At 55.9% G+C, this 27,748-nt stretch overlaps 2 protein-coding genes across 2 annotated transcripts; both read right to left on the bottom strand.

The window, feature by feature from the left end:
• Positions 1 to 7,241: 7,241 nt before the first annotated feature.
• SEMA3G (semaphorin 3G) lies at positions 7,242 to 18,519 on the bottom strand. The gene is made up of 16 exons (XM_037134770.2): positions 18,331 to 18,519; positions 16,470 to 16,630; positions 16,289 to 16,351; positions 15,911 to 16,030; positions 15,552 to 15,642; positions 15,341 to 15,457; positions 14,976 to 15,121; positions 14,656 to 14,770; positions 14,490 to 14,559; positions 14,057 to 14,201; positions 13,543 to 13,774; positions 13,357 to 13,448; positions 12,631 to 12,672; positions 11,697 to 11,925; positions 11,261 to 11,400; positions 7,242 to 9,962 (listed from the first exon to the last, which is right to left on the bottom strand). Exons 1-16 carry the CDS (start codon positions 18,437 to 18,439, stop codon positions 9,522 to 9,524), a joined length of 2,313 nt encoding a protein of 770 aa, XP_036990665.2. The 5' UTR covers positions 18,440 to 18,519; the 3' UTR covers positions 7,242 to 9,521.
• Positions 18,520 to 24,359: 5,840 nt separating this feature from the next.
• Positions 24,360 to 27,298, bottom strand: TNNC1 (troponin C1, slow skeletal and cardiac type). Its single transcript, XM_037134751.2, has 6 exons — positions 27,220 to 27,298; positions 25,766 to 25,796; positions 25,416 to 25,562; positions 25,028 to 25,142; positions 24,663 to 24,799; positions 24,360 to 24,575 (listed from the first exon to the last, which is right to left on the bottom strand). The coding sequence occupies exons 1-6, from the start codon at positions 27,241 to 27,243 to the stop codon at positions 24,544 to 24,546; spliced, it is 486 nt and encodes a 161-aa protein (XP_036990646.1). The 5' UTR covers positions 27,244 to 27,298; the 3' UTR covers positions 24,360 to 24,543.
• Between the last annotated feature and the right edge of the window lie 450 nt (positions 27,299 to 27,748).

Genomic DNA, 27,748 nt, shown 5'->3' with positions numbered 1-27,748 from the left:
ATTATTTGGAATGTTTCTGCATAAGAGACTTACCTATTCTCTCCCAGTTATTTTTTTAATTATTAGTTTATATCAGTATAGACTCGTGGATATGTATAACGTGCTCTGAGTTATAACTCAATACTACTTTTTTTTATTTTATTGCTCAAATTGTTCTAGCATTGACCATTAGGAGTTCATGTGTCCTCTCTACATATTCTCATTATTATGCATTTGGTTTTAGTTTTGGTTTTTGAGTACTTCTGTACTTTTTGGCACTTCAGGATGCCCCAGGCTCATCTTGTATATTTTTTAAAAATTTTTTAATATGTTTTATTGATTATGCCATTACAGTTGTTCTATTTCCCCCTTCATTCCTCTCCACCCTGCACACCCCTCCCTCACCGTTCCCCCCCTTTAGTTTATGACCATGTGTCTCAAGTTCTTTAGATTCTATATTTCTCCTACTATTCTTGCCCTCCCCGCTATTTTCTACCTACCATCTATGCTACTTATTTCCTGTATCTTCTCCCCCCTTCTCCTTCTCCCACTCCCCTGTTGCTAACTCTCCATGTGATCTTCATTTCTATGGTTCTGCTCCTGACCTAGCTGTCCTTTTAGCTTGCTTTTGTTTTAGGTGTGGTTCTTAATAACTGTGAGTTTGCTGTCCTTTCACTGTTCATTTTTTTATCTTCTTTTTCTTAGGTAAGTCCCTTTAATATTTCATATAATAAGGGCTTGGTGGTGATGAACTCCTTGAATTTGATCTTATCTGAGAAGCACTTTATCTGCCCTTCCATTCTAAATGAAAGCTTTGCTGGATAGAGCAATCTTGGTTGTAGGTCTTTGGATTTCATGACTTGGAATACTTCTTTCCAGCCCCTTCTTGCCTGTAAAATCTCTTTTGAGAAATCCGCTGACAGTCTGATGGACACTCCTTTGTAGGTGACTGTCCCCTTATCTCTTGCTGCTTCTAGGATTCTCTCCTTCATTTTAATCTTGGCTAATGTAATGATGATGTGCCTTGGTGTGTTCCTTCTTGGGTCCAACTTCTTTGGGACTCTCTGAGCTTCCTGGATTTCCTGGAAGTCTATTTCCTTTGCCAGATTGGGAAAATTCTCCTTTATTGTTTGTTCAAATAAGTTTTCCACTGGTGGCTGTTCCTCTTCCCCTTCTGGTACCCCTATAATTCAGATGTTGGAACGTTTAAAGATGTCCTGAAGGTTCCTAAGCCTCTCCTCATTTTTTTGAATTTTTGTTTCTTCATTCTTTTCTCTTTGGTCATTTTTTTCCTCTTTCTGGTCCACTCCTTTGATTTGAGTCCCAGTTTCCTTTCCATTACTATTGGTTTCCTGTGCATTTCCATTCATTTTAGTTAGTTTAGCCTTCATTTGTTCCTCTAATTTGTGACTAAAATCAACCAGTTCTGTGAGCATCCTGATCACCAGTGTTTTGAACTGTGCATCTGAAAGTTTGGCTATTTCTTCATTGTTTAGATTTATCAGCTCTGGGGCTCTGAGTTGTTCTTGAGCCATGTTTTGATCTGTTTGTGCCTGTTAGGTATGAGGAGCAGAGCCTTAGATGTTCACCAGGGCGGGGCCACCCAGGTCGCTGGTTTGTAACGCTATGTGTGGGGGCGGGGTCAGAGAGGGACAATGGCGGTCCCCTATGCTGCTTCCTGTCACTGGGGCCTACACGGTCTGTCTCACAGCTCGCTCCTTCACCGGTTTATCTGCGCTCAACTGTGTGACTTTGGTCAACCCTCCGTGAGTCCACCGCCTTGCGCCCTCCGTGGGTCCGCCCGCTTCTCCACACCTGGGATCCTCCCACAGCTGCCTTCGTGCCTGGGTTGCGCGCCCGGGTGGGTCTGGTGGATTTTTTCTTCCCGACCCTTCTCTGCTGCTGGCTCTGCCCCTCTTACCGGTTTGGCTGAAGGGTTTATTGTTGTCAGACTTCCATATAGTTAAATTTTCTGTGGTTTTGGCTGCGTTTTTGTTGCTAAACCTTTGTTGTTTTTAAACTTGGTTGTGTGAGGAGACACAGTGCTTGCATCTACGCCTCCATCTTGGCGGAAGTCCTCATCTTGTATATTTTAAATACCTGTTTTCACAAATGCCATATCTATTACAATGAATTACTGTTTTATAGCTTAATGCCTAAAACAAATAGTTCACTTGGGGGAAGGAAATAGATGTTAATAAAAATTTCCTGACGTCCCTGTTCTTCCTTCTATAGTTCTTACCTTCGTAGGAACTATAAACTAGAGCCAGGAACCTCAGAATCTCCTTCTGCTTCCTTTAGTGCTCAGCCACACTCTTTCTTATCAACTTGACTGTTTTTCAAATGTTTGCCTGCTCCCTTGTTCCATTGCCAGTGCTCAGCTCAGATGCCTGTGCCTCTTGCAAGACAGCAGCAAAGGCCTTCTGTCTGCGTGGTTGGTTGCTGCCTGTGTCCACTTGCTTTGCTGACACACCCACCCCTTTCCCTTATGCTAATTGTCATAAAACATCTGTTAGCCCTTTACTGAGGATGGCCCCTGCTGAGATTGGCATCCAAGGCCTTCCACAGATGTGGTCCCATACAGCTGCATCTCCCAGGACACCCCACCCCTGGGCACTCTGCCCTGGCTACCCGGGAGTACAGGGCCCTCGGCATGGGGCGCACAGTCTGAAGAGCCCTAATCTCTGTCCTCAGCCTTCTGAACCTACCGTAAGGCCCACTTCTTCATTCCTAGGTATTCTCACTGGACTCTGCTCATAGTCTATTCTCCATCTGGTCCTACAGTTGTAGATATGTCTCTCCCATTAGATTGGAAGCCCCTTATAGACAGGGTCCTGTTTGTCTTATTAACCTTCTTCTCGTGATGTCTGGCTCAGGACACCACATTCAGAGGCAGTTTGATATCTGCTAAATTGACAGACGTGCTTGTGCCCTGTGTATTCATATGCCTGTTGTTTTGCTCTCAAACACCAGAGGGCACTGTTAGCATGTTGAGGAGGAAGATTATAATCCTTTAGACCTGGAAGGTTGAGAACCGCTAATGAAAAGCTTGCTTCTGATTTGAGATGCACAGGATTTACTGCTCTTCACTTGTTCTAAACACATCCTATTGAGTTTATTCATGAATTGTGCTCCTGTTGGGTTTAGAGATTAGTATGAGATTCACTAATGACACTTCCATGGCAGGTCAGATCCTCAGACAGGATTGCCTTCATGGTCTCTCCATACCCAAAGCAGCCCTTCCCACCCCAGTTGCCCTCCTCCTACCACACACACACACACACACACCAACACTGCGGCCACTGAGGGATGGGTTGTTTGTTTGTTTGTTTGTTTGTTTAGAGAGATAGGGAGAAACCCATTGATTTGTTGTTCCACTTATTTATGCATTCATTGGTTGATTCTTGTAGGTGCCCAGGCCAGGGATCAAACCCGCAACCTTGGTCTTCTGGGACAACGCCAGGGCTGGGTGGTGGTTTAACAGCTTTAATGGTCTGTGAGCAGGATGGGAGGCTGTTAAGAGAAACAGCACCTGCACTGGCCTCAGGGTCACTGCAGCAGCACCCTGTGTGTTCCCAGGCTGGCTGGAGGTGAGTTGCAGCACCGTGGGCCCCCCGGTGTGAGAAGGGTCCGTAAGCCAGGGAGCTCCATTCCAGAGAAGTTGGTCGGCTATTTGCAAAGGTCTCATGCCTTGTACATCTTTTTTTTTTTTTTCCCCAAAAAGCAACGTGAAAATTTGAGGCCATAAAGGAAAGAGTTTATGTTTTCAAGAAATAAAAAAACCTTGCCCTCCCTTTTCCCTAGCAAAACCCCTCCAGCCCTGGGGTCCCTGAGCAATGAGACAGTGTGAGGCCCAGATGGAGGGAGTGAGGCCTAGGAACTCTTCTCCTTATCTGTAGTGAAACATGTGCCTTGATCCTGCCCTGTACGTCCTCCTGACAAACAGGAAGACATCTCGCTATCAGTATCCATCCCTCTCAGAGCATCTGAGACCTGTCTGAGCCATCAAAGCCATCCCCTGCTTCCAGAGTCATTCTGGAGGGGACTCCAGCCTCACCGAAAACAATTCCCTATTGTGTTTCCCTCTTGGAAATCATAGATTTGTAAACAGTCTCTTACATTTAGATAGGTCCTGCCCTGGCTTTGTGCTGGTGTGTTATTTTTTTTTCTTCCTTGAACAATGTCCTTTCCAGTAGGGCCAGCCGTTCACACAATTGTCTGAGACCCTTGGACTACAGGAAACAGCACCAGATTCTTATCAGCTGGTGGGGGGGTGGGGCAAGCAGATTGAACAGATGAGGTCATGTCCATAAAGCGAGCTGCTGGTCTGCCATATCATTCTACTGTACCTTTATCTGTGAGAGTGGAGCAGAGCCTGTCGCCCGTGTCCTCCTAACAGGACAGTCTGGGCTTTGAGTGGCCTTAGCACGGTCCCCTCCATTTGACTGAAGAGACCTGAGCTCCGCTTCACTTTGGAATCCTTACCAGACCACGACTGCCCCTTGCCCTGGTCTTCCCTCTCTGCCCAGTGGGCTGCTCGTCACAGTGAAACATACCTCGTTGGTATGGATTAGGATACACTTTAGTCATCTTCCTCCCCGGGGGAAAGAAGTCCAGATTGGTCAGTCACCAGAGTGCCTCTCGCCAACAGAGTCCTGAGTACAAGCTACTGGCTGGCTGCTGGTGGCCTGGCGTGAGGATGAGGACAGGCATCCTTTGAGAGGCCCCCTCCCTGGAGACTGCAGTGTTTCCCATCCTCAGTGGAAAAATGATTTTTTTTAAGGCTGCATTATAGAACCAGGAGTTTCCTTAATGAAAATCCAACATGGAAAGTGAAAGGCCTATTAGGACGTAATCTCTAAGGGACAGGGGCCCAGCAGTGGTGCCCATGGCAAAGGTGGCAGGGGCTGGGCAGTGGGAAGTGGGCACAGGGCCACAGCAGCCATGGCCTCCTCTGTGCCAGCCGTGTGGGTGAGTCCGGAAGAGGAGCCAGGGTGGGGGGCCCAACAGTCCCTGATCCCTTATCAGGTATTATGTCTGAACCTAGCCCCACCCATTCATTCTCTCTCCTGTGCCAGGGCCAAGTCTCAGGAAACCCTGGGGATTTGATCTCAGTGTGTGTTGAACTTTCTCCTTGCAGGAGCCCCTGCAGACCAGGACTTGGGTAGGGATGGGGTGGATCCTTAACTCAGATGGAAATTGGAGTGTTTCCTAGTTCTAAAAAGGAGATTTGGCTGGCTGAAGAAGGTTCAATTTGCTGGGCTAGCAGAAGCATGCAAGCAAGTTTTCCATGGTCTACCCAGTACATCTCTCACTACATCTGGGGCCTCTGCCATCTGGAGAGGATAGCCTGGCAAGGGGCAGGCCAGGCTCCTGATGGCTGCTGCCCGCCCGCCCGCTCCTCCAACTCCAAGTGTGTCTGGACCTGAACTGGGCTTAGCTGAGTGAAAGGGAAGCACAGAAGCCATTTGAGAAAGAGAAAAGGGCTGTTTCCCTCCACTACTCTGCCTTCTCCGTGCCCGCCCGCCCTTTCTCAGAAACTAGTCTGTGGACTGCAGGACAGTCGTGGGCCCTGTGGAGGGCCATGCCAGACACAGGGGCAGCAGGCAGTGAGCTGGGGATGCAGGTCAGGGGTGGAGGGCACTGTCCAGGCCCAAGGGTCAGCAGCCTGGCAGCCTGGCCCTGGGTGGCAGGTCCCATTCTGGCGCGGGCCACGGGAAGCCAAGTCCTCCAAAGTTCACAGGCTTCGAAGGCAGAGATGAGTAATCTCACACCTTACGGGGAGGAATCTGAGCAGCAGCTTCCCAAAGCACACTCTTCAAACCACTAGAAACGTGAGATGGTAGTGCTCTGTGGGGAAGAGGGTTGGGGGACCAAATGTGTTGGAGAACTGCGTAGCACACAGTAGGCGGGCAAATTAAAAAGAGATCAGCATGGGCTTCTCAGGGATGTCACTGGGCGGGCAAGCAGGCAGTGCACAGCCCCGTGAGGCTAAAGAGGCAGAAATCCCTGGGTTTATTTGACTATTTTTGCAGGATAATTGTTCCATGGAACCCTATTCTGAAAAACACTTGACTACCGCCTTTAACAAAGACCTTTCCAGTTCTAAATGTGTTTGGGAAATCATAAAACAGGGACCCGAAGACCAGGGGAAGTATGAGACTCAGAGGAAAAAGCTGGCAGAGGAAGATAGAGTGAAATCCCTGAGGCAGGAAATAGGGCTGAAGATGGGAGGAGGGAGGAGGATGGGGGCCAGGGAGAAGCACATGTCCCCTAGGGGTCTGCAAGGCACAGGGCAGTGGGGGTGGGGGGCAGGGCAGTGACGGTGGGAGCAGAGGTGCTGTGTGTGCCCCAGGGAGAACCGTGTGTGAGGGGCGAAGGGGGCCGTGGCAGTCACATTCACACGCCCCTCCCAGCCCAGCGCTGTGCCAAGTGGGCGCCCAGATGACGCTCCTGCGTTGGTGGTGGTGGTGATGGCTTGGGGTGGTGGGACCAAGTTGCAGATCTAGTCAGGTCTGGGTGTTTGTGCAGAAACTAGGGGACAAATCTAGGGGTCCCATACTGCAATATGGGACTGGTGACTGACCTATTAAGCCCCCCTAGTCTATCACATGGAGTGAGGGGCCCATCCAAGCAATAGACTAGTCTCTCTGCTGAGGAGGGGCAATGTCCAGCCCACCTTTCCTCACCTCCCTCCATCACCAGTGCAGGCCGCTCTTTGGGCGCCAGCTTAGTGTCACAAAGGGGTGGGAGCCTTCTGCAGCACACCCAGTAGGCCAGACTACTGGGGCCTCCCCTCCTTCCCAGAAACCGCAGCCCCCGCAGCACAGCCTGGCCCCCCAGACAAGAGCGCAATGACCTTAATAAACGCTGGTATGTAGTTTGGGATGAAGACAGGCACCAGGCCAAGGGCTGCTGTCACAAATGTCAAGTGTTATTGTGAAAAAGAAGCAGAGCTGCCTACGTGCCCAGCTGCCCTTTGCCAGCAGTTTTTTTCTGGCTCAAGATCTTCCTGAAGTTCCAAGAAGGTCAGTCTCAGAAGCCCGAAGGGCAGGATCTTCCTAATTTAATAAGCGATCTCAGCGTCATAGACAATGCCCTCTGACTCCTTCCTTCCCTTCATACCCACCCTCCCTTCTGGAAAATACCACCTAGGGAGACCTTCTCCCTCGTGGAACGGATGGGGAAGGCTCTTCATTTCCAGTTCGCACAGACGGTATCAGTCAATTTAGTACAGAAATACACAGATACAATAACATAAGTATGTGATGTAAATATTAACTTCATTCACTTCCCCGTAGGTTCTGTGTGGTAGACCACTGTGCTGCCCTCACTGGAGCTCAGGGGTGGTCACGACAAAGTAACAATAGTAATTAGAGGAAGTATGTTCTGAAGACAGAGAAACCACAAAGCCCATCTCAGTGTACAAATACAAAAATAGAATTCACACATAGAGGCATCTCCAGGAGTTATAACACATAGTACCATGGGGGTTGGGAGTTGGTAGAATCTGTCCATAACTTTCCAAGCGCAGGTATTTGCTGTTCAGGATTTTCAGCTCCTCCCTCCGTCTTTCAGAGTAGCTTCCCTGAAGGACCCTACCCAGAGCCAGCCACACCTGGGTCCAGACTACAGACCCCCGAGGGCCCGGCTGCTTCTTCCTGGCTTCCCTGGGGAGAGGGGTCGTGCTGGCTGCAGCTTTGACACCGCTTCTGGGGCTCTGTGCACTCCCCTCCCCCTCCTCCGTGGCCTCTCCCCCGCTCCTCTTCTCCAGCCCCCCTGCCCACAGTCCTCCTCTCCTCTGCTTTTACCTGCTCACAGCCCAGCCATAGCAACCCAGGCCACGGCTTCCCAAAGTGCTGTCAGGTTCGTCTCAGCACTTCCGGCTCACGGACTGTGCAGAGGGTGGAAGGAGGGCCCATTTCAGATTCCAGCTGGGGGTGAGGGGGCCGGCCCAGATGGAATCCAAGGCAGCACAGTCTGGGTTTGAGTTCAGTGGGACAGGAAGCCCTGTCTTTCCTTCCATCGACTTTTCCCTCCTTTATTCATCTTGGATTTTTAGTGGAGGGACTCTTGAACCGGATGCTCCTGTCTCTCTCCTGTTGGTTTTGTGTGTCACTAACGTGTTCCCAGGCAGGATGGGAACAACTTTTCATTCAGTCCTTCCCCCTCTGCTGTGCTCCCCAGTGCAGGAAGGCATTACCGCTGATGGCAGTACACCTGCCTACACGCACAGACAGAACGCCTCCGTCCTGGCCACCTGAACCTCAGCCCCAACAACCAGCATGGCTCAGAGTTCTTAGCAGCTTTTTCCCCTTAAAAGAAAAAAAAGGCTTCATACATGAACCATCCACAAACAACCCTTATTTAGCAGAAACCAACGATTCCGGGATGGAAAACATCTGGCCTTCCCGGGGGTTCCTGAGCTAATTGATGCCATCTTGAGTCCTTAAGCATGCCTGCTCCTGGGCCCCAGAGCCCAGCCTGGGGTCTCCCACCCTCTCCCCACCGCCAAAGCCTCTCAATCCTCTGTGTCCCAGGGTGTAGCCCTACCCCACCCCTCCCGGGTGCTGCCCACCAGCTGCAGCTTGTTCTCAGAGCTGCCACATTCCCACCCCCCAAGCTGTGGGTGTGCTCTCATTGCCCTGGGAATGACAGCCCACTCCTCCCCAGCTCCCCTCTCCCCATCTCTAGTCCACAGAGATGGAGCTGACATTCTCCTAGAACCCATCCTTACCCTGCTCATCAGCACGGAGACCCCGATGGTGGGGAGGGGGGATATTATCAGGAGGGATAGGCATCCCAGGAAACATGGCCTGACAGCTCAGGGGCCTGGGGAAGGGGAGCCAGGCTGTGAGGCCCCTCTGGTTTAAGACGTAGGGCCTGAGGCCCAGCTCGACCCCAGGTTGCAGGGAACTCTAGCGTCTATGCTTCTGTGATTCCAAGATGGAGAATAGGCAGTGGACAATGGCAGGTGACCACCAAGATATCAGGGCACAAAGTGCGGGGCAAGGGGTCTACCTGCTCAGCACCTGCTCTTCCCTCCCCGGCTCAGTCAGTGAAGGTCTTCTTCACCGGGGCTGGCTAGCTCAGAGACAACCCCACCCCCCTCTGGCTGTCTAAGGGCCTGTGCCACGCCTCATCAGAGGCAACCGCAAGCCACTCTAAGGGGCGCTCAGAATGGCCACCACTCTGCAGCTGGGAAATAACTTCCCAGTCCTCTTGCCTCTAGGCACAACCAGAAATGTGCTCTGGGGACCACCTCTGAGAATGCATAGCAGGCCCACTGATATCGCCAGTGTCCAGGGGGTGCTGGCTCCATCTGAAACTAAGAGCAGAAGGTGCAAGGAACAGGCACAGGGTCCCTCCATCAGGCCCCCAGCCTTTCCTGTAGTGGCCTAGTAGGGGTTTAGGGGCAGAGACTCCCATCTCTAAGAGGTGATCAAGCCTGCTGGCCCCCTCTGCCTAGTTGGGTGGGTGGGAGACACTAGGAGCTGATACTGGGCCACTGGGCCCATCCCAACCACCCCCTCCTTCACTTTCTATGTGGCCTCCACCTCCCGGGGTGTCCGATTTCGCTCGGCCTGCACCCGGCTCTTCACCTTCTTGCCCAGCTCCAGCCCTGCCCAGCTCTTGCCCTTGGCCTGTTTGCCCCGGCTCCGAGAGGAGCACCACATGCGCTCACAGTACTCATCCACCCGGGGCAAGTTGGCGAAGCCAATGAGCTGCAGGATGTCTTTGTACCAGGCCTTGGGCGGGGTGGAGGCCAGGCTTCCCCGGGCAGGGGGCTCCCCTGGCCTCTGCTCCCTATGGAGCAGGCTCTTGAGCTGTGCAGCCACAATCACCTCCAGAGCCAGGCGGGCCACAGTCTGGGAGAAGCCGTGCTCCAGTGTAGTACAGGTGTAGGTGCCCTCATCCAGGCGGCTGAGCCTGTGGAACAGCAGCCCCTGCTCTGTTTGCCGTATTCGCTCATCTGTCTTCACCTGCCGGGTACCAGGAGGGCATGAGGGGCAGGTGGAGCGAGGCATACACCATCACCTTCTCTGCACCCTGCTTTTCCAAATGTGTCACCGCAGGGCCCAGTACTTGCCCATTATCCTTCCCGGGAAGGGACCAGCAGCTTGGTAGGCTTAGCCTCCATGAGACTAAGCTGATTGCAGGCAGGGTTTCAACTGCCCATTACCCAGGACATGGCCTGAAAAGAAGGCTTTTCAAAAATTTGACTGGTTTCTCCCCTAGTCAAAGCTCTGGGACACCCGTCTTGGCTTTCGGGAGTCCCAGCACATATCCCACTGAACCAAGGGGTTAAGAGGGTATTTATGGGCTTTTACTCAGGGGGATCTGTAACCCCAGCCCCAGGACTAGAATTCCCTCACTCTATATGGTCTGCATTGATCACTTCCCCCACAGCGAGGGGCCTGCAGCCCCAGCAGGGGGTGGGCTAAGTGCCCTTCACAGTGTGGGAGGTAAGAGTGCTGTTCTGACTCTGGCCCAGTAGCTGTCTGGGCTTTAGTCTACATGTCTGTATGTTGAAGCTGGCCTGCTGGGGCAGTGAGTGCTGTGTAATTTCATCCCATTGCTTCCCCTGCCCCTGGCCCCAGGGGGAGTCTCTCAGTGCCTAGCCCAGCAGCTGGCCCAAGGCTGGCCTCCCCCAGTTCCCAAGCAGGAAGGAGAGCCCCTCCTGTAATCAACCCACTCCCTCCCTCCCCTGCCTGTGGGAGCTCTTGAGAATGGTTTCTCACCCTGCCCCACCCACGCCCATCCTCAGGCCCCAGTCAGAAGCCATCTCTGGGGCTGACAGCCTTTCTAGACGGGGTAGGAAGGCCTGGGCAAACAGTTGGACTCCAGGGAAGAAGTGTGAGGCTGGGCAGTGAGGGGGTGGGAGGTGATGACCACTGGCCAGGGGCACAAGCCTGAGGCAGAGGAGGACTGAGAACCCCTGGGGAAAGGTCCCTGCAAAGGCGAGCCTTGTGTGTGGGCACGGGGGCTCCCTGACGGCACAGACCCCTCCCTCCTCTTCTGTCTCCGCCACCCACCTCCCAGAGCTCCGCCCGGTCCCTGGAGAGTTGGTGGGCTCCCTGTCACTGGAGGAGTTCCAAGCAAACAGCAAGAGGGGGGCACCTCTTTCCAGGTACCCGAGGGGCCTACGGCACAGTTTTCTTCCGTTGAACTTGGCAGGTTCCCCTCAGAGCCCCTTTCTAGGACTCAGGACTTGGGGTTCAGGGAGGGATAGGACCTTAGGGCAAGTCCAATACAAACTAGAGGCAGGGTCCTCACTCACCTGGTCGGGCCCCTGGTCCCCCGGCCTCTGCAAGAGCCAGCGCACGGTCGCCTGGGGAGACTTGGGCAGACACTCCAGGAAGGTGCTGTTGTGCTCCGTGCCATAGACCGTGGCGGTCGCCACGAGTCCTGCAGCCTCCTCTGCAGGGAGGCAGAGGTGGGCTCAGCGCAGGAACTCCACATGGGACCCCTGACTCCCACAGTCCAGGAGCCCCCAGCAGTGTTTAGGGACCTCAGTGTCCATCAGTCCCTAAACCAGTCACTCTGTCCAAAGACCCTGCACCTATATACTGACAGAAGCCACATGGATAGGGACACTGAGGACAAGTTTACAACAGGACAAGTCTGAGGCCTCACTTCGCAGGGGTTGAGCCCAGGCCATTGGGTGAGTGGGACCCTTGTGCGAGCCCAGCCGACGCCCAGTGGCCACCACTCACCTTCCTGGCTCTGGCCCAGGCACTGCAGGGCAGGGTTGCCATGACGGATGTCCTGCCGGCGGAACCTGCGCTTGCTGGTGCCAGGCCGGTAGCGGGTACAGGAAGCGCCATCCCAGGCACAGTATGGGTCCCGGGCCAGGCAGCACTCTGCGCAGGCACTGCCGTAAGTCTCACACTGGTGCAGCCGCAGCCGGGCCACGCCCAGCCTGGAGCCCACGTACAGCATTTGCTGGAGAGAGACCCAGGTGGAGCCCACAGTGAGCCTGGGCTTCCCCAGAAGCAGCCAGTCACTCAGCCTCCTTGGGTTTTCTGAGATCCCTGCCACTTTTAAGCAGTCTTCCAGAGCCTCTTGGGTGCAGTCACAGAAACAAAATGTTTACCATCCACAGGCTGTACCAGTGATCCTGGGCTAGGACGTGTAGGGGATGGGGCAGGCCTGGGGCCTTCTCTCTGAGGGGCTTGGACTGGCCCCAGGCTCGCCCACCCCAATGGCCTTTATCCTGACTTGCCTCTGACCTTAGGTGCACTCTGCTTTAAGCAATCCCAGTACCAAAGTCTGGATTTACCCAATGATAAACTGAGGCAGATAAACTTGGGAAGATAGTATTTGGCCCTTTCAAAAGGACATAGCAGGCCTCCAAGAAGTGACTCCCTTGTTTGATTTCAAACCTGGATTTTGTTCTCCAGCACTGTTGCCTCCCCTAAGGAACAGGCCTGTTGTGGATCTCCCTAAGTCTGAACACAACCTCACTTGCTCAGGGCCTTCCACTGCCCACCAGTTTCCTGCACGGGAACCTCAGCCCTCTTTGCAGGGTCTAGTCAGGCAGCTCAGAGCCTGCTGCAGGGGCTTTCCAGCAGACACTGGCAGTGCTCAGCAGGCTTCCAGCCAGGGGAGGGGGGGGCAGTGGCACCAGGAGGGTGCAGCTGCTCTTACCCTTTTGACGGAGATCTCCATCTCAGTGATGGCTGTTGGCACCTGGGGAAGGAGCAGGGTATCAGGAGGGAGGTGTTGGAAAGGTCTCCACTGCACCCCTGCCTTCAGCCTCCTTCAGCCCCCAGGGCCACCCAGCTCCCAGCCTGGGTCAGTGCAACTATGGCTGGACAGTCTTTCCCAGAGGTCAGGTTACAAGAAAGGTCCCCTCACCCTGGCTGGCCTCCAAGCAGGAGGCTTGGCTAGAAGCACAAATCTCCAGTGTCCCCCCACACAGCCTGTTCCCCGGCAAAGAAGCAGCTGTCTCGCATCACCCAACCCAGGTTGGGAGGCGTGACAGTCCCCCAGACACACCACCTGTCTGACTCTATAGAGGGGCCCGTGGCCCGTGAACCCCTTGGGCACTTGGGCTCTGAGCCACCCCCTCGCAGGGAGCTGTGCTTATCAGGGCCTTGTCCAGGGGGTGCTCACCTTGGCCATCCCTCCCTTAGTTCCCCCAGCTTTCAGCCACAGACTTCTCTGAAGGCCCCTCAGTCTATTAGAGGCATCAGCAAGCCCTCTGCAGAGGAAAGTGTGCTCACTTTCATCCCCCACTGGCTGCAAGTTCAGGAAAGACAGGCCCCTCCTGCCTTTATTCCTGTGCTTTGCTCCTGCCTCCCTATAGCCAGGGCTAGACCCAGGAATGGGGCTTGAGGGGACCCCTCCCATCAGCCCCCCTCCTTTGCTCACCTTAAACACCTGGAGCTCCTCCAGAACTACCTCCTCAGGCTCAGCCGAGCCCCCAGACTGAAGGGCCATGACCTTGAGCACTGAACCTGAGTCTGAGACAGGGGAGAAGGAGTCAGTAGGAGAGGAAAGAGCAGCCTGGGGGCCAGCACACCTCCCCATTCCAGCCACCTTACTCAGCCCACCCACCAGTCCCCAGGAAGATGACGTCATAGGTCCCGTCCTCAGCCTCCACGCGGTCCACCACGATCTGGCGCAGCTGCTGGGCCAGGTGGGTTTTGACGAGGACAGGGCGGCCCTGCCGAGGCCGCACAGACCGAAACATGAGTGGGTGGGCTCGGGCAAACTGCAGCACCTCATCTGGGTAGTCCTTGGTGCTGCCGAAGGGCCGTCCGGGCTGTGCAGTCATCTTACTGGGGCACTGTGGCAGAGGCAAAGGAAGCACCTGGGCCCTGGGGTCACATGTTCCCCACCCCAGCCTGTTTCCACGCCCCGCCGTCTGGGCATGTCACCCTTGGAGGGACCGCTCTCAGTGGGTGAGAGGCTCCTCAATGTGGTCAGTGCTCGGTGCGGTGCCTCTCTGCCCCCTGCCCCCTAGCTCAGAGCTGCTGTGGAGCTGCACGCAGCAGACACAATGATGTCCCAACGTACAGCCCTCCTGGCATCTGGTCCGCTGTCTTCCCCGGCCGAGCGGGATACTCACCACGCCAGGGCGGGGGAAGGGCACCTTGCCCCCATATGGCCCCCACTGGTGCTGGAGACCATCTTGGTGGGCAAAGGGACCTTTGAAGACCTCCCAGATGTCCGCCATGTGATACAAGCAGACTGCAAAGCCCTGGAACACAGCACTGCAGAGGGCAGAGAGGACAGTCAGGCCCGGGTGGCCGTCACAGGCGGGACGGGGGCGGTCTGGCTCTTTGGGCAGGGCAGAGGGCGACAGTGCCTGCTGTCAGCAGAAGCTGAAAACAAAGACACCCAGGCAATGGTAAACAGAGGGAGACAGAAAATAGAGCCACAGAGTCAGGGACAGAGACGGGGACCCAGGGCAAGGCTGGGGTTTGAAGGCAGAGGCTCAACAGAGGAACCGGGGGCCGAGGCCTGGCCTGGGTCAGGGAGGGGGAGGCCGATGTGCCCACCTGACCGTGCTGAAAAGTGCGTACACCTCGAGGTTCTTCCCTGCCTTGGGCCACAGCAGGAACACGTCCTCTGGGAGACAGAAGACCACTGCCGATGTCCCCCACTCACAGGCCTAAAGCCCCCCTGCCTCCCGCTCCCAGGCCTGCCCTTGGCCCTGCCCCTTACCCAGCTGGTCAAAGTGGGTCTCTGCACCACCAGGACCCGGCACTGAGCAGACCAGCCTCGCCTTGAGGAAAGTGCTCCATTTGTTCACCAGCACCCTCTGGCCACCAGCGTCATTCTGTGGGTTGGGGGCTCAGGGTCAGCCTTCAGTCCCAAAGGACAGGCAGGCCCCTCCTCCGGCTCCTGCACCCTCACCCTTTGGTGGAGAGGCACAGACATTGGCTCTCTCACCTCAGCTTCCCTACTGCTGAGGGTGGGGACAGGTTGTGAGAGAGGAGCACCACAAGGACTGAAGACCCTCACTGCCCCTTCCCAGCTCTCACCACGCAGACACGACCCACACGGCTGACAGTGACATGGCCTGGGCCACCATCTGGTGAGGGGACAGTCTCCGAGAAGAAGAAGTACACCTTGTCATCATTCTGGTCGGAGTTGTCAGCGATCCGGGCAGCCATCACAAACCGAGGGTCTGGGTGGGGGGAGGTGATAGGATGAAGCTGGTGGGGGACCCTTCCAGGGGGACATATGGCTGAACAAAATGGGGATGGGGAAGAGGTATGGGGGTCCCCCAGTGGAGGCTGGAGTCCTGAGGGGTGGCGTGGGAATGGGCTGTCCCTTCTGCCTCCTGCCTCCTGCCAATGCAGGCAGGCCCCAGTCAGCCTCGCTCTCAGCAGGCCCCTGGACTCACCGTGCAGGAGGCTCTGGTCGGAGTCAGAGCGCAAGGCCGGCCGGGGACCCCCACTCCGGAAGATCATGGCCTCTCGCCCCAGGAAGTCGGCAGTGAGGCCAGTGTACAGCTCCCCGCCTGGAAAGCAGAGTTAGGGGAGGAGGGCCCCGCCACCTCCCTCCCCAATGGCATCAGCCAGCTCCCACCCTCCCGGTACCCGGGCATCACCTACCTACATAGGTGCTGGCGAAAGGACGACTCGGCTCATGAGGGCAGCGTCCCCGCCCACTTTCAACACTGCGGGACTCCAGGTGGAGCACGTGCTGGGGGAGAGGGAGGGAGGTCTCACCTGGGAAAGTAGTGCTAGACACCCCCCCCCCCGTAGTGGCCGTTGCGTGCAGCTGGAAAGTGGGGGTGGGTGAAGGCACCCTTGACTCCAGGCCAGGCCAGTAGGGTCAGCTCTCTGGCACAAAGGCGCCTTTCAGGCCCCTGAAACCTCTGCCCCAACCCAGGCTCAATGGGGAGTGTTCAGGCAGCCTAGAGGAAATGCCACTGCTTCCCAGTCCGTTCTGGGGCCCGCCCCAGGCTCACCTCCCCACGGTGCCCAACCACGATGAGGGCACAAGTGGGATGGAAGGCCCCAGTGCCACAAGCCAGCAGGTGGGTTCTGTTGTGAGGCTGTAACACCCGCACGAAGTTGGCACACTCCATCTGGTGGGGAGAGGGGCGGAGTGAGGGGCTGCCCACCATCTCCTCAGGTTCCCAGGCTCAGCCCTGCCTGGCCGGGGTCAGGGGCTCAGGAGCTCAGCCCAGCCATGGGGGTCTAGGGTGACATCCCTCATGGACCTTCAAGAGCCCTCCGTGTCTGTTTCAAATGAGCCCAGTCCAGGCGGCTGGAGGCATAGCTGGCCACAGGCTGTCCCGGGGTGCTGGTCAGGGTTGGGGACCTTCACTCCCGAGAGCACTCACCAAAGGGTCTCTTCCCTTTCGAACACACTCCTCCCTCTGTCCTGGCTGCGGCGGCCACAGGACCTGAAACACAGCCCAGCTGACCCCTGACCTCACAGCCTCAGTTTCCCCATCCAGCCCCCCATCCAGAGTTGCCCAGCTCTCAGACAGACAGACCCGCTCTCCAGTTATCCCAGCTCACCTCCCTGGGGTCTGTCCATGCCTGGTCCAGCTGCAGAGAGTAGATGGCATCACGACCCCCCAGAAAGAGGCGGTCCCGGTACTCATCCAGGTGCATAGCCCGAAGGTCCAGGGAGCCCCGGGGACCCAGAAAGACGGAAGAGCGGTTGGCAGACAGGAGGTCTACAGGGAGCAAGGGAGGGGTTAGGGCCCCTCAGCCAAGGTGTGGAAGTGGGAGGGTCCCAGCTGTGCATTCACCCCACACACGCTCACATCTGGAAAGTGTTTCCATCCACAGGGCTGCTGGAGGGCTTCTGGGAAATGGCTCCTGGGGGTGGGTGGGATAGGGGCTCTGAGCCCCCACCCAGAACAGCCCACCCAGGGGCCAACTTCTATCCCCCAATCCCTTGGCCCTCGATCTTTCGGTTCACATCTCCTTCCCAGTGGCCCATGTGTGCTCTACACAACCTCCAGGGAAGACGGCTCCCCCGGCAGAAATTATGGCAGCAGGCTGGGGGAGGGCGGCTGAGCCTGAGCACTGTGCAAGCCGGCAGGCAGGGAAAAGGGTTCCCCGCAGAGGGAGCACCTGGAAAAGGCCTGGGCATGAGAGAGGCTAGGTATGACCAGGCCAAGCCCCTGGCTCTGGTCCAAGGATGTGGCTAAAGAGAACTTTCTCCCCCATAGACCCTCCCCACCCAGGCCCTAGGGATGGAGGGTGGCTCTCTGGGGGTACTGGTTGTAGGAGTCAGGATCCTGAAATAAATCCTTGGGGTGGGGCTAGGGAGTCGGGGGTACTGGGTGGGCAAGGGGGCAGACAGCCAGAAGGGTGAGAAGGGACCTTGGCCACCCTTGGGGAGGCCAAGTATCCCACGCCTCCCCAAGGGTCACGCTCGGCCCAGCACCCACTCCATCCCCAAATTCGTCAATAGTCTCTTCCAGGAAGTCCTCCATGGCTGATAGTCCTTTAGAAGGGATTTGTCCTATGTAGGCGTTTTCTTATAGCCTGAGTTCCCTCCAAAACCAGAGCTCCAAGGGCAGGACCACATTCTCCCCCGCACCAGATACCATTTTCAGACTCTCCAGAGTGGAGCCCTATCTCACCCCTCATACTCTCCAGAGCCTGGGTCTCCCCCCTTACACGAGGGTTCCCAGGGAAACGCGATCACCCCTCCGGCCTCCCTAAGAAGAATCTGTGGAAAGCCTGTGTCTCAGGGGCCTTTTCCTGTGTCCTGTCTCTACAGATTTAGAGGAGGTCTGTGCCCACTGCAGCACAACACATCAGGTTAGATCTGCAGAGGAACTTCTGGGCTGGGATGGAGAGGGAGGAGTAAGGCCAGCATTGGGACCAGAGGGCTGCAAAGAGGCAGGCGGGTGGGAGGAGGAGGCTGTGGGGACAGGCTGAGGGGCCCCATTGCAGAGTAAGGAGGAGAGGGTCAGGCTCCTGCTCCCCGACTCTCTGCCCTGGGCAAGGAGCCCTCCCCGAGTATAGACAGCCCCTTCAGACCTGCCCTGCCTGCCCAGCCCCATCTGTCTCTGCCCATCTCTGCCGAGGTAGCTCAGGATCTCCACTGGTCTCCCTCCTTTTCTCAACAGCCCCTCAGGTTTTCCTCTGTGTGTCTCTGCCTCTGCCACCCCCACCCTGGCCATGCCTCCAGGAGCTGTCCCTTGCCTCCTCCCCAGCGCGTTGCCTCTGGCCGCAGCCAGAGGAACACCATCCCCTGAGAATGACGGGGAAATCCCTCCCACGGGCTGTGCAGGGAATGGCCACATCCCTCCAGCTGGCAAAACAGACTGCCCAGGTGGTTGGGGCCCCCACAGCTGAGGGTGCTGCAGGAACCCAGATTCTCGCAGACCCGCAAAGGAATAGGGCACATCGTCCGTACCTCGGTAAGAGAGCCGCAGGCGGGGCACGCTGGCACCGGGACTGGATCGGCTCCCACGGAGCAGGAGGACCCCCAAAAGGCAGCAGATGGCCCAGGCCGAGGGGCTCATGCTGGGGGACTGAGGACACCACACTGCCCGTGGAGCTACCCTCTGGTCCCACCGCTGGTTGAAGTTTGCTCTCTTGCCGCTGGTCTTGCCACTTATAAGGCAATGGCTCCGCCCCGTCCAGGGCCAGGAAGACGGAGGAGGAGGAAAGGGCGAGAGCCCGTTTTGCACCTGCACTGATTCTCTTCATCCCGACGGCCTGGTTGACGCCTCTGATTGGCTGGTGCCCGGTTCCCGGGTCCTCCATCGGGGAGACTCCCAGCTGCCCTGTGAGTAGTTTACACAGAGGTGTCCACAAACCCAAGTCTCCAGGCTCTAGCAAAATGTCAAGGGGAAGATAACCTGGAAGAGAGGTCAGAAGTCAGAGATCAGAGGTTATAGGGCTGGGTGAGGGTCTGGCTGGGCTCTCCTTTGCTCTCTGCCCTTCCAGTGCTGTGACAGAAACATCCCTCCACCCCCCCACCCCCACCACACACACAAACTCACTCTAAACCCCAGTCTCTGATTTCAGCAAGGTCCAGCCCTTTGAGGCCTTGGGTTGGCTCCCCAGCTTCCCTGCAGGGTGTGTGTGTGTGTGTGTGTGTGTGTGTGTGTGTGTGTGTGTGTGTGGGGGGGGCAGAGAAGACACAAGAGGGGCTGGTCATTCCAGCCAAGGGAGCTCCATGTTTTGGATGGAGGCTTGAGGTTTGCCACACTTCACAGATCTGAGATGGGCAAGAGATGAATGTCTAGTCTCCAGGCCCCATCCTAGCCCACTGGGCAGGGTACCCTCCCATTGTTCTGCCTCTCTCATCCATTCAGTTCCTTCTTGAGACTCAGGGCTCAGGGTGTCACTCAGGGAGTGGTCAGTTCTTCCTAGAATCTCCCCCATAAACCCTATACTTACAATCCCTCCAGAGTGAGGATGAAGCTGGTGTGCTCACATCCCCATTCCCTCCTCCCTGAGCTCAGATCCAGGGGGCAAGAAAACCACAGAGAGGAACAGGGAGGAGAGGAGACTGAAGGGCTGCAGTGAGGCAGTCCAGGGTCTATTGAGAGCCCCCTATCCTACGGCAATTCTTGTCTGTGTCCCCCCACAGCTGCCACTCCACCCCACCTCCAGGCCCCTACACTTGGAATCTGAGGCCCTGGGAGCAAAGAAGTTTTCAACCTTGAGCCGGAGTTGGAACTCCCAGAAATCTAGAAACTCCTGCAAAGTAATTCTCCCTAATGACCAGCCCAAGCCCTCCAATTGTGGTCTCAGATTGAGAGCTCAGAGAGGGAAGGAACTAGCCCCAGGCAACACAGCAGGCAGAAAACAGGCCCCATCCACCCTGCCCTTTCCTGGGATTCTTTTTTGCTTTGAGGCCCTTGGGGTTGATACTTGGACCCCACCTCTCCTCCCCATCTCATCCCTGGAAGGTAAAGAGGTCTGCCCCTTGAGTAAGCATGAGAGGGACCCAGGAATCTTGAACCCTGTCTCCTTGCCCCCACATCCCCCTGACATACACATGGCTCCTCCCAGGAGGCGCTCTGACATGGAATTGCACAAGGTGTCACTCAGGGAGGCCAGTGACAAACCTCAGACCACATGTCTCTTACTCCACTGGGTAAGTTTGGCCAAAGCCCTTCCTCCCTCTCTGGATCTCCATCTCCATCCAGGGCCAGGGACCAGTCACCCTGGGTTTAACGAACTGTATAAATTGGTGCTTGAGGAGGGACTGCCATGTTGGTGACTATATCCTGGTCCCACAGAGGGGTGACACCCCTCTGCTTCCGACTCCCTGGAGACATGTTTCGGGAAATAGCCTGGGATGGGGGACAATATCTGCCTGGAGATTAAGCTGGACAGCCAGCTCCCCAGCCAGCATGTAGCCACAGGCTCTGGGCAGAGGCCCAACTCTCAGCCTGCCAGCTCACCATAAGGGTCTCGGCTCAGCCAGATGCCCAGCTGAGGCTGCAGGGGAGGCCTGGATCTACTGGAGCAGGATGTGGGAGCAGCCCCCGCCACACAGCCTGAACCAGGGGCTGGGAGCCAAAAATCTAAGGTTAACTTGTTATGCAGCCTCAGGCAGGTCCTCTCCTTCTTTGGGCCTCAGTTTTCCAGTCTGGGAAGAAAGTAAAGGATCTTTTGTAAATGTCCTGTTTGCAGGCTGCTGATGGAAAATAGACTTAGAGGTGCCCAAGAATCCATGGACCCTGCTACATGCATCTTGTGCCATCTAATGGACAAAGTGGGAACTGCGGGAGGTCCCAAAGTCGTAGGCTCTGTCAGGCCCTTTGCAGGTCAGCAGGGCCACCCTGGAGAAACTGCAGTCTCTTGGGGCAGCAGGCAATAACCAGGCAATCATAATATGAAGAGGCAGATGCAGTGAGAGAGGTTCCAGTCAGAGACATTTCAGGAGATGCTGGAGGAAACCTAGGGGGGGCTTCATGAAGGAAGCATATCCACGCAAAGGATGACAGAGCCCAGAACAAATGGAGAAAAGTGAAGGAAGCCAAACCGTAGGAACTAGATGATAGCTCAATGCCATGTGCTGATGGGAGCTTGTGTGATGTGTGTTCATGCATCCGATGCTACCAGGCACATATGTGGAGTGTCACAGCCCTGCCTCTCCCATTCTGGGGGGTGGGGGAGGGGAGGAGAATGCTCAGAAGGAAGGATGCCCCAGCCCTTCCCCCACCAACCTCATTCTAGAACAGAGATATTGGGACAATCCCATAAGGCTCCCTCCCTGTGGACCTCTTCTTTAGGGCACTGGCCAGCCCACTCCCCAACCTGCCCATGCACCCTCTTTGTAGCTGGCCGTTATCCTCCTGTTCCATTCACAGAGAGCTCTTCTTCTCCCCCTGTTCTATCAGCATCCCAACAGTTTGGTTGTTCCCTGGACTCTTAGGTCCTTGTCCTTCTCTTCTCCCCACCTCGGCCACCCACTTTGCAAGTCACCACCAATAAGGATGTGACCTTTTACATCTCCATTCAGAACATCCCTTCATCTGAACTCGCCTCCTACACTCAGGATTCCCACTCACACAATTCTTCCCTCAGTGCCTTGAGCCCCCTTTCTCTTTGCCCAGCCTGGGTCAAGGCTCAGTGCAATACCCAAACCCTTAAAACACTCCCAGAAGCTTGTTCTGCTCACCCTCCACAGCTCTGCCCTTCATCTTGGATCGCCCCTTTTCAGTTTCACTGGGTTATTCCTATCAGCATACAGGCCATTCCCTGATTCCCCTCCTTAAACGAGCTTCCCTGGACTCCCATCTCCCTTCAGCTCCCATCCATTTCTCTGTCTCCTGAGCATTTGCAAAACTTCACCAGTATTGTCCACACTCTCCCTCTCCCCTTTACCTTGCTCAGTTCTCTGGTCCTCTCCAGCCAGGTTTCCTTCCCGCTGCTTCAGTGAAACCCTTATGTCTGAGTGGCCAAGGCTTCGGGGGCCTCCAAGTTCCCTAAGGCCAGGACCATCCTCTGTCTCTCATGCCTCTTTCCTTCTCCCGGCTCTTGAGGCCCCTCACTCACCAGGGTCTCTCCCACTTTATCGACCACGTCTCTTCCCTGAGACCGCCCCTGTGGGATGCCCGGCACACAGTCCCGGGCCACCTCTCTACACACAGCCTCTCCCTGGGGTATCATGCAGGACCAGGGCTGGGAAAGCGTTTCTTACTCTGAGGACACCTGAGTTTATAGCTCTCCTTCCGCTCTCTTCTTGTCTCCAGTGCCGCTTTGACATCCCCGCATCCTCTTCCAGAGGCATCTCGACTTTGACGAGGACCAGGGACTCTCCTTTTCCCCTGTGATGGTCCTGCCAGAAATGCACAACCGAACCTAGTCCTGAGGAAATCCTAGGCAAGCCCAAATCACGTGAGATGCTACAAAATAACCGGCTGGGTGAAGTGCACATGGGAGTTCTTCATACTATTTTTGCAACTTTGGAATTTCAAAATGAAAAAGGAAAGAATGTAGGCCCTGGCCAGCAGCTCGGCTGGTTAGAGCGATGTCCTGATACGCCAAGGCTACAGGTTCAGTCCCTTCAGGGCACACAGACGAAACAACAGATGAATGCATGAATAAGTGGAATGACGAAGCTATGTTTTTCTCTCTCTCACTCTCTCTCCCCTTCTCCTCTCTAAAAAAATAAAATCAATAATTTTTTAAAAACTAAAGAAAAGTTTAAAACTTTGTTTAAATGTAAAGGAAACCTCCACTTTCTAATACCCCACCACCAAGAACCTGTGTCTCCTCCAGGCTTCTATGCATCAGGAAACAGCAGCTTCATCCTTGATATGAAAGGTCATCTTTGACTCCCTACTTTCTCACACCTCACATTCAATCCTTCTAGTTCCAAATATTCCCTGAAACCAGGCACCTTCCTCCACCCTTGTCGCCCCACCCTTCCTGCCCCACTGTGCTGAGAGCCACCAGACCTTCTCACTCTGAGGCTGCTGAGGCTGCCTTTCTGCTCCTGAAATGCTCCAGTCTCTTTCCCTATGCCCTCCCATGGCTGGTTCCCTATGGTTCTTCAGGCCTCAGGCTCAGTGCCACCTCCTCCAGGAAGCCTTCCCAGACTGCCCTGCCCCAGGGCCCCCACGCCTCTACAGTTCCTATTCCTGCGCTGTGCCGGTTTCCTCACTGAACTCGCCTCCCTCTCTGTCTTTTCTGAGGTGACTATAAATTTCACAAAATTCAGAACTGGGCCTCTCTCTGAAGGGTCCCAGCATCCAACCAGTGCCACGCACATAGTAGGGGTGACTAAGCCATGAAACAGCGCACTGGTCAGTGGTGCTGCCCGCTGTAGCCCTGCCTCCTCTCCTGAGATATCACCATTCCTGGGTACACATGTAGGGCCTTGAGTCCTCCAGCTCCCAAGGGCAGGCCTGATGGGATCCGTCTCTTCTCCCCACAGGTCCCTCTGTGCTCTTCTGCCAGCTCTGGCCTCCACTGGAGGCATCTCCAGAATTCTCAGACCATCTCTGGAATGTTGGGCCTGTCTGGGGAATGCCAAAGCTGGGGCACAGGTGGGGAGGCTGTGGAGTGGCCGGGTGGAGCAAGGACAGCTGCCGGCATTCTGGCTGGAGCCTAGACATGATGGCAGCTGTCCCTTCTGTGAGCACAACAGCTCACACCTCCACTTCCTTGCAGCATCCCCTCCTCCCCCAGACCAGCATCACTCTTCTGGCTGCAGCTCCAGCCTGGATAGCCCGACTAAGTTGAGAGTCACCAGGCTTTGAGCCTCCATTCCCTGTCAGGGAGGGAAAGTGGGTTGCCGGACCTGCTCCATCAGACAGAGCCCTCACTGGGAGCCACGTGGCTCTGCTTTCCCCCAGACTCGCTGGATGACCTTTACAGGTCCCTGTGCCTCTCTGGGCCCCAGGGTCCTCACTTGTCACATGAGTGAGGGAAGATAGAGTAGATGATATACCCCTGGATCCCTGGGAGTCAATGTTACCAAAGGGAAATCCAGGTGAGTGGCAGGTGGACTAGAGCTGCGGGCCCACTGGGCCCCACAGTGCTCTGCTTCTCCCCAACAAGAGCCGACAGGGAGCTGGGGCTGCTATGCCAAGGGGCATCCAGGGCCTAGTTGGGTGCTGTAGTTATTCCTCCCTTCAAGTACGAGACCCTCCGGCTGCCAACTAGCTGACCAAAGCCATGGCCCCCAGGAGCTTGTGAAATGCAGATTCCTGAGCCACCACAAAGGCTGAATGCTGAATTGCTGGAGATAGGGCCTGGGCATCAGCTGTTATAGAAAGGAAGCAGTTGGGTATGCATTGTGGTAGTCTCTGATCTAACCTAACTCTTCCTGCGGAAGGTGGATTGCAGGGCTGGTCAGAGCAAGGGCTCTGGGACAGGGAAGGAAGTGGTCCTTACGGAAGGAGTGAACACTAGCTGGTGAAATGTCTACAGCTCCCCCCGCCCCAACCTGGAAGGAAATCAAGACACCAGGCCTCCAGGGAACAGAGCTTTATTTGCATTTCCTAGGACAAGGCTGAGGAGAGAGTCAGAGAGGGCCCTTGGTCAAGGATATGCCCAGCATCCCAACCTGGAGCCCAGGCCCCCTGCCCCACCCCAAGGCCCAGCTGGAGTTGGAAGGTAGCACACGCAGCTCTGGGGGAAGGTCAAAGGTCGGCACCTACTCCACCCCCTTCATGAACTCCAGGAATTCTGTGGAGAGAAGGGCAAGCGTGGGTCAGAGCTGGGTCAGAACTTGCAGGGCACGGGCAGCAGGAGATCCAGTGCACCATCCCTCACCATCATAGTCGATGCGGCCATCGTTGTTCTTGTCACCATCCTTCATGAGCTCCTCAATATCGTCCTCCGTGATTGTCTCACCTGTAGCCTCAAGCATCACCTTCAGCTCCTCCAGGTCAATATAGCCATCAGCATTTCTGTGTGGGGGCAAGAGAGGTCTCAGAGCCTATCTCAGAGGGGTGGGTGCCAGGGGGAAGAAGAGCCAGCCCCACCCATGACCCGGGGGCAGGGAAGAGCCGCTGAGAGATGAGGCATCCCACTCCTCCACTGCACAGAACAGAAAACTGAGGCTTGGAGGTCATAAGACTGTCCCTTTCCCCAGCTCTGCTAGACTTTGGGTCAGAGGTCAGGGGTCACCCACTCACTTGTCAAACATGCGAAAGAGGTCAGACAGCTCCTCCTCAGATTTCCCTTTACTGTCATCCTTCATGCACCGAACCATCATGACCAGGAACTCATCAAAGTCCACGGTGCCGCTGCCTGGGGGTTAGAGGGCACGGCCACTGGAGAGGGAGGGTCGGAAAGGCCGGCACCTGCCTTGACCCTAGGCCTGGATATTCTCACTGCAACTACACACCAATTCCCTGAGGCAAGGTGGTTGTTTTACCCATTTTATGTATGAGACGATCGAGGCTCAGAGAGACTCAACAGCTACTTCAAGAGCACAGAGTAAAAACTGGCAGAGTCAGGATTCGGGTCCCCAGTGACCTGGGGTGCTATGGGCCTGGGGCCTGGCGGGGTAGAGGGGCTTACCATCCTCATCCACCTCGTCGATCATCTCCTGCAGCTCTTCAGGTGTGGGGTTCTGGCCCAGCATCCTCATCACCTTGCCCAGTTCCTTGGTGCTGATGCAGCCATCCTCGGCGCCCAGCACGAAGATGTCAAAGGCTGCTTTGAACTCTGTGTCCAACAGGGGCAGGGGAGCAGAGTGGCCAGGGCTCAGCAGCCAGAACCCCAGAAGGCTAGAACCCTGGGGCCGCCTACCAACCTGCCCACTTCCCTCTGAGACCTCTATGGTCACAGCAAGGGAGACCCCAGGCTCTGGTCTCCAGCCCAGGGTCCTCATGCTCCCCCAGCCGCACCCTGTGTGTTGGGGCACTCACCATTTTTCTGCTCTTCTGTCAGCTGCTCTACCTAGAGAGGAAACAAGGTCTCAGGACTCAGGCTCCAGCTGCTGTTGAGGAAACCAACCCGTTCCACAGGTAGGACGACTGAACCCAGGAAGAGGCAGACCATTTCCAGGTCATGGAGCAGAGGCCTCGGTCCTCCCTTCCTGTCCTCAAAGCCCTTCTGTGACCCAGCTGGCCTCACTGAGACTGGGCTCAGGGCCGGGGTGACAGGTGGGCACCCACTCCAGGACTAAGGTGACCCTGAGTAACAATAGTCAGTGACCACTCAATGCCCTACCGGCTGCCCTGCTGAAACCCAAGCTGGGTAGTCTGAGGGACAGCTGTCCCTCAGGTTGGGACAATAAAACCAGTGTGGGGGTAGGTAAAGCCACTCACTGTAACCTGACCAGGGTGGACACTGGGCTATTTTTAACGGGGGACAAAGTTAAACCTGGTGATTGTTCTGGGGACTCTGGCATGCAGGGGGTGGGGCAGTGTTATCTGGCCCCCTGGCCTGCCCGTGCCTCAGGAGCCAAAATTAGTCCCCAGGCCTGACAGGCCTTGTATGGACACGGGCAGAGGGCTGCTCCCCCAGCTCTGTGGATGTCTGCAGGACAGGCACCCCAGAGCCAGCACTGGGACCGCAATCCCGGGGCTGAGAGAGGGGTTCCTTTGGGAACAGCTGTCTGTGCCAGATGTCCTTATCTGTGGGGCATGGGGAGGTCAGCAAACTAACCCTCCCTGAGATGGCATAGCCTATGAAGCCCCTCGGTGACCCCAGTAGGCTACAGGGACTTGAGGTGACCACTCCCCAGCCATAACCCCCAGCTAAGCCACTGAGCCCTGAGCCCCCCATGCCAGATGGGAGTTTCGGCCTCTGTGCCTCCTTCCTGGCCCTCCCCCACGCCCAGTCCTTCCCTGCCTGCCTCAGACTTCAAAGCCCCTTACCCAGCTCAGGATTTGGCTCTGCAGCCTCCTCCTCACAACCCCTTATTACCCCCTCCACATCCTCAGCCAGCTCAGGGGCTGGAGAGGGCTGAGGGGATTGTGAGTGTGTGAGAAGCAGAATTTGAGGGGCAGAAATGGGTGTGGGAACAAGGAGACAGTGACAGACTCAGAGACAGCTCAGAACAAAACGATGGAAAGACACCAAGAAAGGCACAGGTCCAGAGACCAAAGACACAAATGCAGAGAGGTAGGGCTGAGAGACAGTGACACAGACTACAGACACTTGGAGACAGAGGCAGACATGATGTCGAAAGGTGCGACTTCCTCCTCTACCCACTCTGACAGCTCCTCTCCAATCTATACCCCAGAACGCCAGACCCACTGCCCACCATCCCCCTGAGCGCCTCTCCTGGGTCCCCACCACTTCCCTGGGGTGACCTGCCCACCCCCATCCTGAGTTGAATGACTCCCCAGTGGGCCCACCAATCCCAGTCCCTCACCGCAGCCTTGTAGATGTCATCCATGCTGTCGGCTCAGAGGGCAGTCTGCTGAAGTTGCCAGGAGGCCCTGGGCTTAAATAGCCCTGCCCAGCTGCATTCCGGGCCCAGCCCACCCCTGCGTGTAGCATCCTCCACCCCCTCCCCCAGCACTGGCGATCCCAGGCTGGCCTGAGTCCCTGTGTCCTCTGTCCAGGGCAGGAAGATGTAGAGCTGTAAGGACCAGGTCTCTTTCCCTCTGTTTCCCCCTGTTTCTCAGGGGGAACGTTTTCTTCAATGAATGAAAACATGAACCTAGGACAGAAACTGCAAAGTAGTGGGATCCAGGCCAGGTTCCTACACACAGCTGCTTAACCTCCCATCCGATCAGGGAAGTGGGTGATACTCCCATTTTTCCGATAAGAAAACTGAGGATTCTGGAGGGGTGGTGACTTGCCCAAAGTCTGGCTGACTTGGCAGCCCCTACCTCAACTTAATTTCTCTGCAGTAGGGGGCGATCGTATGCAAGGAGAGGCTTGGGAGTATAGTGCCC

The sequence above is a fragment of the Artibeus jamaicensis genome, unplaced genomic scaffold (assembly GCF_021234435.1).
Source record: "Artibeus jamaicensis isolate MK-2021 breed Jamaican fruit bat unplaced genomic scaffold, CSHL_Jam_final contig_519, whole genome shotgun sequence".
NCBI lineage: Eukaryota > Metazoa > Chordata > Mammalia > Chiroptera > Phyllostomidae > Artibeus > Artibeus jamaicensis.
The sequence above is the reverse complement of the archived record's forward strand: the minus strand, read 5'-3'. Positions and strand labels throughout refer to the sequence as shown.

What these genes read in the sequence shown, in the direction of transcription:
- SEMA3G (XM_037134770.2), bottom strand. Translation starts at nt 18,439, where the DNA reads ATGAGCCCCTCGGCCTGGGCCATCTGCTGCCTTTTGGGGGTCCTCCTG. An exon ending in GAAAGGGAAGAGACCCTTTG is followed by an intron (nt 16,031 to 16,288) that starts GTGAGTGCTCTC and finishes TCTCCCCACCAG; the next exon opens with ATGGAGTGTGCCAACTTCGT. An exon ending in CGTCATCTTCCTGGGGACTG is followed by an intron (nt 13,449 to 13,542) that starts GTGGGTGGGCTG and finishes CCCCTGTCTCAG; the next exon opens with ACTCAGGTTCAGTGCTCAAG.
- TNNC1 (XM_037134751.2), bottom strand. Translation starts at nt 27,243, where the DNA reads ATGGATGACATCTACAAGGCTGCG. An exon ending in ATGACATCTACAAGGCTGCG is followed by an intron (nt 25,797 to 27,219) that starts GTGAGGGACTGG and finishes TTTCCTCTCTAG; the next exon opens with GTAGAGCAGCTGACAGAAGA. An exon ending in CGACGAGGTGGATGAGGATG is followed by an intron (nt 25,143 to 25,415) that starts GTAAGCCCCTCT and finishes TCTAACCCCCAG; the next exon opens with GCAGCGGCACCGTGGACTTT.